The sequence below is a fragment of the Stylophora pistillata genome, chromosome 4 (genome assembly GCF_964205215.1).
Source record: "Stylophora pistillata chromosome 4, jaStyPist1.2, whole genome shotgun sequence".
Lineage (NCBI taxonomy): Eukaryota > Metazoa > Cnidaria > Anthozoa > Scleractinia > Pocilloporidae > Stylophora > Stylophora pistillata.
The window spans coordinates 23,644,445-23,655,453 of record NC_142522.1 but is presented as its reverse complement, the minus strand read 5'-3'; the positions used below and the strand labels follow the sequence as shown (position 1 = coordinate 23,655,453).

The window sequence follows — 11,009 nt, the reverse complement described above, 5'->3', positions numbered from 1 at the left end:
ACGAATACCAAATAGTTCACTTGATTGGCACACATGCAATGATCAAAATCAACGTAAATCCCATAAAAGAACGTTGGCACGAATACCAAATAGTTGACTTGATTGGCACATATGCAATGATCAAATCCAACCTGCCAGAAGGTCCAAGAGCTGATTTCACTACATCCTGCAGACTATGCAGCAAATTTCTTATCTTTGAATCATCCAGGGGCTGCACCAAAACCTAGATACAATACAAAACATCCAATTTTATAAAATTAAGCTAAATGATGCACAGTAAACATTAAAATCCACTCTACAAACAGCAAACAACTTGTATGATTTTTTTCATGATCATGCAGCCCGAACGGTTGTATACCTGAGAAGTCTTCGTAGAAAGTCTCGAAGAATTACTTTTACCCTCCATCAAGAAATTGAAGTGGACATTTATTTCTGAAGTTCACTGCTTCTTCCACAACATTGAAGTAAATTTAGCTGTATCTCTATATGAACAACGGACAAAGTGTCACATCTGCCGCCATATTGTTTCCTACCTTAAAAGTCTGGGTCCTACTCTACTCAGATCCCGCGCGTTTACTTATACGAACGCCTGCCTGATTGCTTCTGCGCGGTCATCTTTCCCACTGAACATGAAGAAGCTGAAAACTATCGTTACGCTGCGTTTGGCTCTTTATGGTTGCAAGAATAGGCCTTTCTTTCATATTGTGGCAACGAACAGGAAACGACCCCGAAACTATGGAGCTCTTGAGCAGGTATATATTCAATTCACTAGTCGATAATAAAAAGTTCATGGAAGAGGACAGGCAAAGTTTCATGGCAGTACAGTGTGTAGGTGTACAGGCCAGGAGTTGAGCTGTTGGCTGTATAATTTTGTATTTACGGTTTTATTAAGATGGTTCAATCATATTCCTAGGTGGGAACGTATGATCCTTTGCCAAACACTCGGAATGAAAAGCTAGTGAGCTTAAACATGGACAGAATAAGGTAATATCTAGAAATGCAGTGAATTATCATTTTGATCTATACCCTTTCTCCACCTTTTAAGTGGTGACAACACCAGACATTTTAACACAATGTGACATAAAGAAGGATTTCCATAGCGCCATATCATATAGCTCATGGTACTTTACAACACTTTGCGGGGGACTTTGGCCAGACTTGCTTTCAACAGTTTTCGATACTTTTATGAAAGAAATTTTTGCAGACTACAACAACTGGATGTGATCGTGATGTCCTCTTATAAATGCATTTTTTTTTTTTTCAGGTACTGGCTATCAGTTGGAGCAAGACCCTCTCGACCAGTGGCCATTTTATTAGGCCTGGTAAGTTGATGACAAATTACGACTTGAACCTAATTCTTAATTAATATTCTGATAGCATGTTGAAGAGGTTCACGTGGCATCATGGAAGTTTCGAGTTATTTAAGCGTTTTGTGGGAAAATTAAGTCATTCAAGGTCGGTCAGTCTTGTTTGACCACTTTCTTTTTTTTTTCTTTTTTTGTATCTGATGTAAATTTCGTTTTCCAAATCCCTGTAAAATATTACCACATTCATGGATTTTTCTTTGTGACTAGTGGTGTAACCAGGTTAGTTTACCCTGTCCTCAGGATATTGTGCTGCTGTGTTAGATGATAAATGCCTTTCCACATACTTTTTGGCCAGTTCTAAAGAGGGGTTTTTTTGGTAGATTTTGTATCTGACATAGCACAGGTTCTTTTTGTAGAACCCTTAATTTCACTGTACACTTATTAAGATAATTTCAGGATGCATATACTTCAAGACTGGCTGACTTGTACCAAATAAAATTTTCAAATTTGGAACACTTTTTAAGACGACCAAATGCAAAGATCACCTGCATGTACACTCAGCTCGCAAATCATAACTTTTGAACTGGAAGCCTTTTAAGAATGTGTGAACATGTCACCCAATCTACCACATTTTAAACTCAATTGTAGAATTAAATGTTAACAGTCCTTAAACTTATCAGAAACAAACTTATTTCTCTTCACAAGGCTGGAATTCTTCCACCTCATCCTCGCAGCCTGGTTACAGCAGCAAGGAACCGTGAAGCTCTTTCGGTTGGAGCCCTAACCTTAGATGCTTTGGATGAGGCAGAAAAGGATGAAGAAGCTGAAGATAGTGAAAAAGAAACTGATAGTTAAACTAGTATCAGAAAGAATATTATAAGAGACAGATTCCTTAAAAAAGTTTCCAAGTGCTGTCAAGTTTTTGTAAAGTGACGTCAAGTTGCTTCACCACACAAAAGGCTGAAGAGAATCTTTTTTTCTGGTCATGGTATTGTGATGGGTGGAAGCAAGAATTAGCATAAAAAAGCTACACTTCCCACAGTAGCTATCTTTATTTCATCAACCTAACTACTAAATGATGCACAGAATTTTTTTTCCAGTTACAACTGGGGATCATGGAGTCAGACTCAACATATCAGCAAGCTACAATGGGACAGTCAAAGGTGTTACAGTTATTGGTTTTTAACTCTGTAACTTAATAGCATTCTCTTTTTACAACTTGGAAGAAGTTATTTCACCCTAAGTGTGTATGTGGACAAATAAAGGACTTCAAAATACAAATATTTGTTTAAATCAGTTCCTTATCCTGTTTATGCACAGAATTAACAAACAGAAATTAAAGTTCAATTAAGTTTATGAGTGTCATCATTGTAGTAACATTTTAGTATGCATATTTTGAATTTTATAGGATGTGCTCTTTTTTAAGAGATACAAGAAGGTTTTGCAAAAATTCTTCCATGTTTGGACATTTACATCATAACAAAACATTCTTGTGTACACGCTTGAGTTACACACACTCTCTCTCTCTCTCTCTCTCTCTCTCTCTCTCTCTCTCTCTCTCTCTCTCTCTCTCTCTCTCTCTCTCTCTCTCTCTCTCTCTCTCTCTCTTTAAATAGATTAAATTTACTTTATCAACAAAACATTATGCTATTTGTGTTTTCTTGAATTTTCCAGAGCTTTCTTATTAGCTTCTGCTCCAAATAAAGTCGAAAAAATTGATCTGCAATAAAATGAAATGCTAAGATTAATATCATCACCAAATGGGAAAATTCCATTATTTTCATATTAACATCATATGATACTGTGCATCATCAAATAGTACTAAATAGTTTCTACTCTTACTAATAGCCACACCTGTTTTAAACTAAAATATAAATTTATTTAATAATTTGGATATATCAACAAAGTTGAAGTGGTAAATTGGCCACCGTAACGATTACAAAAGCTGACGTTTCGAGCGTCGAGCGTTAGCCCTTCGTCGGGGCTCCGATGAAGGGCTAACGCTTGAAACGTCAGCTTTTGTAATCGTTACGGTGGCCAATTTACCACTTCAACTTTGTTGATATATGCAAATTATTTTGTTACTCCCACCGACGCAGCCCCAAACAGTTTTTTTCGAAACTATCAGCCTTTATAAATTTGTTTAACCCCCCTTGTAAACGACTCATAAAATTCTGGCTTTAAAGCAAAAGTATGTGATGGCAATTCTAATAATAGGCAATTGAACAAAATTACCATTTTACTGTTTTTAAAGAGTAAATACCTGGTAAGATTAAATAAATCGATTTTATTAATAGTTTTAAAATACAACCACAAATATTTGTTTGTGTGCAATGTGGTTTTGTTATACAGTGGTCCATGTAACTTTGATTTTTTTCTATAACTGTATCACTTCCTTAAGAAAATGATGTCAACTTACCTCTCAGTGTCCAGTTCATCTTTTAGCCTTGAGTCATCTCCTGTAGACACAACATTCTTGATAGCTCTCAGCACCAAAGTGTCTGCCTCGAGGAACTCTGACAACCAGTCACAACTTCCTGTCACCACATCCTATAAGGAACAAAATGATCATTTTTGATCATTTTTATTATTTGTTGGATACAAGACAACAACATCATAATTTTTTGTATTCAACAATCAATGCTAACATGGATTGACAAGGGGAAGGATGTAAATAGTACTAGTTTCTTTGTGTTGGGATGGTATAAAGTCAGTATGTTGACCACTTTCATAAATGGCTGCCGGATTGATATTCTTTTGTTTAAATTTAAATTAGCGTTTCTGGCCTCGTTCTCCAGTTTAAAATTCAAAAGAATGCATTATCTCAAGCGAGGCTAGTGAGGCTAATTTGAATTTAAACAAAAGAATATCAATCCGGCAGCCATTTATGAAAGTGGTGTATGTTGACCACAGAATACATTTTGTTAGGGGATTGGCGGGAGGTGTTCCTGAAGTAGGATAAAATGGTAGGCACCTCCTCCCATACTTTGATTGTTACCATCATGCAATCAAATGTCAAATATACAATGGGGGATCAGCTTATTAATAAAGGCTGATAGTTTCCAAAGAAACTGTTTGGGGCTCCTGTTTGGGAGTAACGAAATAATTTGGATAACAAAGTTGAAATGGTAAATTGGCCACCGTAACGATTACAAAAGCTGACGTTTTGAGCATTAGCCCTTCGTCAGAGCAAATAGAGGAATTGTGGGTTGTGTGTGCTTTTAAAGGCAGAAAATGGAGCTATGTTATTGGTGGGAAAATGGCAACGAGAAAAACACGAATAAATTAGTGGAATGAAAAGCGTTCGTTGATCCCTGTGGGATTTAGACTGCCGGTTTAAAAGATGAGCTTTTGTTCAAGAGTTTTACGGCTTTCCATGCTACCTAAGTGTAAGGAAAGACCGCAGATTGCCATATGTTGCTTAGAATGATTAGGTAAATTAAAGTGTCTAGCAACTGGATTTGATGTGTCCTTGTCATTCTAAGCTTATTAGCTTATTTAATTCTAGTACTATGTTGATTTACCAAATACTGTTTTGAGCTTTCTTTCAAAACCAAAAAAAAAAATATTTGTGAAATGTGAAACACTTTGACTTATTGGCTTGCATTGTTTATAACTGTTGTAAGACAACTTGATTCTAACAACCTGAAATTAGTGTACGCCACCTCACCATTACAACATTTGGGCATGCCTCAGGGCATTTGACTGCTGTGTCAATCATTGCATGATCTTGAATATCTAGGTGAAGCCAACATTTATTGAATTATTGAGAAAGTATCTGTAATTACCTTTGTATTTGGTAGCTCACCATCAACCAGTCCCAACTGAAGTGCATATGACAGGTTTACCTTTTCTCCCCTTCCCAGTAGCTGTAGTGCTTTCTGTTTCCCTAATAACCTGACAAGCCTTGCACCACCACCCCACCCTGGTGACAAACCCATCTTCACCTGTATAAATCTGATCTCTGCATCCTGTGACATGAGTCTGAAGTCACATGCTAATGATAACTGGTAAAGAAAATAAGAAAGTGCTTCAAAAAATTATTTACAGAAGGTAAGTTCAAGTGGTATAAAGAACACTGCATGGTGCCACAACTCAAATTTTTTCCAATCTCCTGATCTGACTTAGTTTTAATAACCACCTCTTTTTTATTCTTTTTCCTTTCTTCTTTCATCTTGCATTTTGCAAGACGAAAAGGTGTTTTCTAGCCCTGCTCATGCCATCATATCCCATGTGGGAAGATAAGAGTCCTATGCTGTGTTATCATTATGACTTTTTCATGCGAGAGGTTTTCCTCCCCCCCCCCCCTCCCTCCCTTCTTTACCTCTTAAGCTGCTCTTTATGCATTCAGAATACTTACTTCAGCTCCTCCACCTAGCGCTCTTCCTTCAATAGCTGCCACACTGACGAGAGGGAGCCTTCCCAAACGACTCAGAGTTCTTTGCATAAAAGCACACATTAGGGTTCCTTCTTCAGGAGTATTGATCGCCTTTATTACACTCAAATCAGCCCCTGAACAAAAAGACCCTTCGCTGCCATGCAAAACAACAGCTTTTCCATGCCGCCATTGTTCAAGTTCGTCTACTACTTCTGCAAGTTTAACCATCATGAACCCTGTAAGTGCATTTTTCCTTGCAGGATTGATAAGAGATATCACTGCAACTCCTTTGTGATTCCCTGTTAGCTTAGATAGAGTCACATCACCGGTTCCCAAAAGTCTGAATTTCTCTCGTACCTCAGTTTCGTCATAAAAGTTATATCCGATTCTTGGCGAAGAGCAAAATAGCCTTGAAAACGTTTTCCTAGCAGTACTAACCCTGAGTCTTGGGAGGTAAACATGCATGTTTCTCCAAGGTCATTTGGCGAATACCAGTAAAATGCAACAAAGTTTAGCCGGCATATTGGCCGAGGAAGACGTGAGGGCCTGAAAAACTCATACCCAGTTCTCCTCCTCCCTTACTCGCTTATTTCCGGTCCCTGTTTTATGTCGTCTTCGAATTGTTTTCATTTTTTTGTAACTGATTATGGTTTTGAGTAACCAAAAGAACAAGCAGTAATTTGACATAAATGTGGCAGGTTGGAACAAGTGACGATTTTTTGGCTAAAAATTTGTTCTTAATAAAGATAGTTGTTACATGTTGTCGTTAAGGATGTTGATTGATGAAGTCTGAAGAACTAACTTCTATGCTTTATCAATTTCATTTCATTTCATTTGTATTCTACATACTATTTATTATTTGATAAGATTTGTAAAATCACTCACAATACCAATGTTACATAGATTGTAATCACCTTACTGAGGGGGAAGGGGGCGGGGATATTATGTTTCTTTTTTTCATTCCTGGAAAAGTTTGTGTTGTACCTACAAAACATTTACACGCAAGATACTATGAATCGTGAACTACTCACGATAAGATTGCATACACTTACTCTACATATAGCACAGTCACTGACATTATTCTCCTTAAATCGTGGATACTTCTTAAATTTACTTAGAGTTACAATTTAAGTTTGACTTAGGAAGGCAGCTATTTACATTATTTACACTAACATCACGAAGAGAGACCGCCTCCCGGTTAGCTCAATGGATAGAGCGCTGGACTGTAGTGCGGGAGGTCGAGGGTTCGAGCCCCGGCCGGACCAACACTCAAGGTCTCAAAATAATTGAGAAGAATTTGCTACCTTTCTATAACATCAAGAAATGGTTAGATATTTTAGTCTTCTCGGATAGGGACGAATAAATGGAGGTCCCGTCTCCTGCAGGGTTGAGTCAGGAGACGTTAATTTCCCACACACGAGATTACTGTTTGATGGATGTCCTCCCCTGGGGTGGGATGGGTGGGTTAGGACAGCAAGTCCACATCAGCTACTACAGCTGCCAATTAATCAACCTGCTTAAACAAATAAATGAACTTCAAACTTCAACTAATCGACGAGAAATATTTACTCTTCCATTGCGCTTCTATTTTGTATATAAGGTCAGAAATATTAGACTTGTTGAAGAAAGTCTTACATGTCTTTCACTGCTAGCAAGAGAATATCCATTTGTATAAAGTATTTCCTTTAAAAACGTTATTTCAGAGTAAGGATTGACGCTCCACTGTTGTAACTTAGTTATTGTCAATTAACCTGGTAAGTACTTGTATATAGTATTATTTGCAACGGGTACTAAAAGGTCATATAAATGCGCAATAATGAGTTCAGCCAGTAAGTTTATTCGAGGGTCAGCGGAGAAATCGCTCGGAATGTAATCAATCTGCCTAATTACACTAACCATGCTCTATAAAGCTGAGATGTTGACTGGAAAATCAATGCTCAGGTATAACCACGACAGTGCTGGCAACTCGAGTATTCTGATGCACGAAATTAACTAAGGAAGTCGCCTATATTGCAGTTGAACATTGAGGTCCGAAAGCCAAGCAGCCAACTGATTAAACATCGTTATGCGACTCGCAGGCAAATTCCAGAATTTCAATACAATCTGATTTAGGTCAGTTTAAGATCATTTCCTTATTCAACTGCTAGACTATTTAACAATCCTTCCATTGAGAATTAATGGCATGTATTTTCTTACACTTGTTTACATGCAGAAAGATTGTTCACTTTGTAAACCATCTCTATCATATTAAATGATACAAAATGCTGACATATTGTAAATATTTCACCTACTTTAATAAACATCCTACTGAATTTATACAGCTTTGAATGAGAGGTTGATTGTCTTAAATTCTGTATGAAATTTACGAGATGCTTTTCATAAAATAAATTAAGCCAAGCTTAAACAAACAGACTCAATCCGCGCAAAGCTATTTTTATAATGATTTACGGTATCTTCGTATAATTTATAGTTTTACTTTCGTCAACTCTCATATTAATTTATTCGTATCGTCTCCTTTGGAATTTTATCACTTCTATTTTACGCCTAGCGTTTACATATTTCCATATTTTATCGCCTTTATCATTCCCACGCCTTGAATTTAGTACATATATGTAAAAATTTTTCCTTCTCATAAGCTTGAAAATGATCTCAGCGAGGTCGAAATGTCGTTCAAAATTATTATCACTAATTTTTATCTTGAAAAGCTTTTCTAAAAAACTACTTATCAAAACTACAAGAGAAACTAAAACTATACAAATATTTGGTTCAACATAGATATAAGGTGATAAACACTAATTACCTTCTAATACAGTTACAGTAAAGAGAAAAACGACACCCATAACACATTAATTCTTCAAGATGAGAAACATTACTAACAAACTTAAGGAATAATATAAGAAGTTTATGCTTAAAGTTACTTAATCTAGGTGAAAAATAATGGAGGAAGGAGATACACAATCTATTTGCTTAAGATCATTATCAAGGCAATTGAAAAGGGTTGCAGCAGAGTAAGCAAATGTGCGCTTTCCAGAATTAGACCGCGGGTAGGGAACTTGAAGATTAAAAGCGCAAGCTCTGGTGCGCAAGCCAGTTGGACGAACGGAAGACAAGAAATTGAATTTGCGTTTAAGACAAAAAGGAGCGTAAGGATTATTGGTGATAGTAAATAAAAGTACAAGTTTTCTTAGTTTTATAAGGTCGAAAATAGAAAGCCATTTGAGTTTGGAAAATAAGCTTACAGATGATTGAGTGAAGTCGGCATCAAAGAGCAATCTAGCTGCACGTTTTTGAAGACGAATAAGACGAGACAATAGATAAGGTGGTAATGAATACAAGAATTGAAGAAACGTAGAGCACAGTGATGACCGAAAAACGGTTTGATCCTTCTCAAGAGAGAAAATATGTTTACAATTGAACATATATTATCAATGCGTTTCTCCCATGTAAGATGGCAATCAAGAGTAATACCAAGTAGTTTAGCATGCTGAACTTGTTCAATTAACTTGCCATTAATCACGACATTAATAGAATGTTCATTTAGACGATGAAATTTCTGTTGAGTCGTAATCAAGATAGATTTAGTTTTAGACGTGTTGAGGGCCATGTCGTTTAAATTAGCCCACGCAAACACGCCAGAAGCGTCACGATTAAGGCGAGCATTTACCTCGTGGATAGCAGAACTAGATTGAGTTATTGAAGTATCATCAGCAAACATAGAAGAGTAGTGTTCTGTGGGAAAAATAAAGGGAGGTCATCGATGAATAATAGAAAGAAAAGAGGACCAAGAATGCTTGCTTGTGGAACACCGATAGATACAGGCAGAGGGTCAGATAGTGTACCCTTAAAGTTAGTACACTGAAAACGGTCAGAGAGATAAGAAGTAAACCACTGAACAGTGGAGGATGAACAGTCATAGATTTGAAGTTTTAAAAGAAGAATGCTATGATTTACGAGGTCGAACGTCTTTTTAAGATCGACTAGCAAGAGTCCATTTAGGACTCCGGTATCCATATTGTCGAGGAGGCGATCGATAAGATCAGTAACAGCAAGCTCGCAGGAGCGAGACTTTCTGAAGCCAAACTGGGAATCAGAGGGCAGGTCATTTTCAGTAAGAAAGTTATAAAATGAAATGTGGACATGGCGTTCAAGAATCTTAGATAGAATAGCAAGAACAGAAATGGGTCGATAGTTAGAGCGGTCAAATAGACAACCGTCTCCTGACAATGACTTATAACATCACCAATGTTACATAGATAGTGTGCATTTTAGTTAAGTGTGCTAAAGCCAAAACCAAGGTAATCACCCTCGTTTATTAAGCGGGGAGGGGAGGGAGGTTGTTTCTTTTTTTTTCTTTCTTTGGAAATTTTCCGGCGTACTTACAAAACAGTAACACGCAGGATTCTATGAATTACGCTATTCACGATTAGATTGCATACCCTTACTCTATTTTATTACAGTCAGTGACAGTAAGATTGCATTATTCTTCTGAAATCATGGATACTTGTCACATTTGCTTAAGTCGCAAAGTAAGTAATTTAGTTTGACTTAGGAAAGTAAGTTATAAACTAAGTAGTTTTGATCTAGAGGTCGTTAACTCCGAAAAAGATTTTGGGGTTATTATCACAAACGACACCTCTTGGAAGGAGCACAGATTTATGATAGTGGCTAAGGCAAAGAGGATGATGGGTTTCCCTTAAGAGAAATTGTGCCGGACTGGTGGACTGTACAACTCTGCTGCAACTTTATTGTTTTTTAGTTCGCTCGCATTTGTCAGTATTGCTTACAAGTTTGGGGCCCTCAGTCAATTGAAAAGCAGTTATTTGTTACTGAACAGGTGCAGAGAAGAGCTACGCGCTTTTTTGTAGGAAGACAGAGACCTGTCTCATGAGGACCGTCTAATCAAACCTAAGTTACTGCCACTAAATTACTGGCTTGAATATCTAGACTTAGGTTTCTCCTATAATGGCATGAAAGGAGGTGTTGTCTTTGCCAGACACTTTGATAGATATTTTCCATTTGTGAGGGGACGCTCTCGCCGTGTTAGTACTGAGCTTTATCTTGGGACAAATAGAAATCGTACCTCGCACTGTCTCTTTGATAGAATTTGTTTCGTGTGGAATAGTATCCCTGATGATATCAACTTGGCTGAATCCTTGGGTTCATTCAAATGCCAACTTAAATCACTATTTTTTAAGCGTCTTTGTAAGCCACTGGTATCTGTAGTCACCGTTTGGCTCATTTTCCATGGTTAGATTAATTTCTTTAATTACGTGATCCTGAGGAGCTTATCCTTCAAGAGGTTTCACCTTACAATTCGCAAACCT

General features: G+C 37.2%; 3 protein-coding genes across 3 annotated transcripts in view; 1 reads left to right on the top strand and 2 right to left on the bottom strand.

The window, feature by feature from the left end:
* Nucleotides 1-538, bottom strand: part of LOC111335173 (molecular chaperone MKKS) — an 8,438-nt gene extending 7,900 nt beyond the window's left edge. Inside the window, exons 1-2 of the mRNA XM_022941033.2 lie at nucleotides 359-538; nucleotides 132-223 (exon numbers count right to left, since the gene is read on the bottom strand). Of these exons, the coding sequence (XP_022796768.2) occupies nucleotides 132-223; nucleotides 359-406 (140 nt within the window). The 5' untranslated portion in view covers nucleotides 407-538. The remainder of the gene's footprint in view (nucleotides 1-131; nucleotides 224-358) is intronic.
* Nucleotides 539-585: 47 nt separating this feature from the next.
* Nucleotides 586-2,663, top strand: LOC111335181 (small ribosomal subunit protein bS16m). Its single transcript, XM_022941041.2, has 4 exons — nucleotides 586-752; nucleotides 914-984; nucleotides 1,265-1,322; nucleotides 2,013-2,663. Exons 1-4 carry the CDS (start codon nucleotides 630-632, stop codon nucleotides 2,160-2,162), a joined length of 402 nt encoding a protein of 133 aa, XP_022796776.2. The 5' UTR covers nucleotides 586-629; the 3' UTR covers nucleotides 2,163-2,663.
* LOC111335182 (ethylmalonyl-CoA decarboxylase-like) lies at nucleotides 2,345-7,037 on the bottom strand. The gene is made up of 4 exons (XM_088758930.1): nucleotides 5,668-7,037; nucleotides 5,096-5,314; nucleotides 3,727-3,857; nucleotides 2,345-3,027 (listed from the first exon to the last, which is right to left on the bottom strand). The coding sequence occupies exons 1-4, from the start codon at nucleotides 6,148-6,150 to the stop codon at nucleotides 2,955-2,957; spliced, it is 906 nt and encodes a 301-aa protein (XP_088615056.1). The 5' UTR covers nucleotides 6,151-7,037; the 3' UTR covers nucleotides 2,345-2,954.
* Between the last annotated feature and the right edge of the window lie 3,972 nt (nucleotides 7,038-11,009).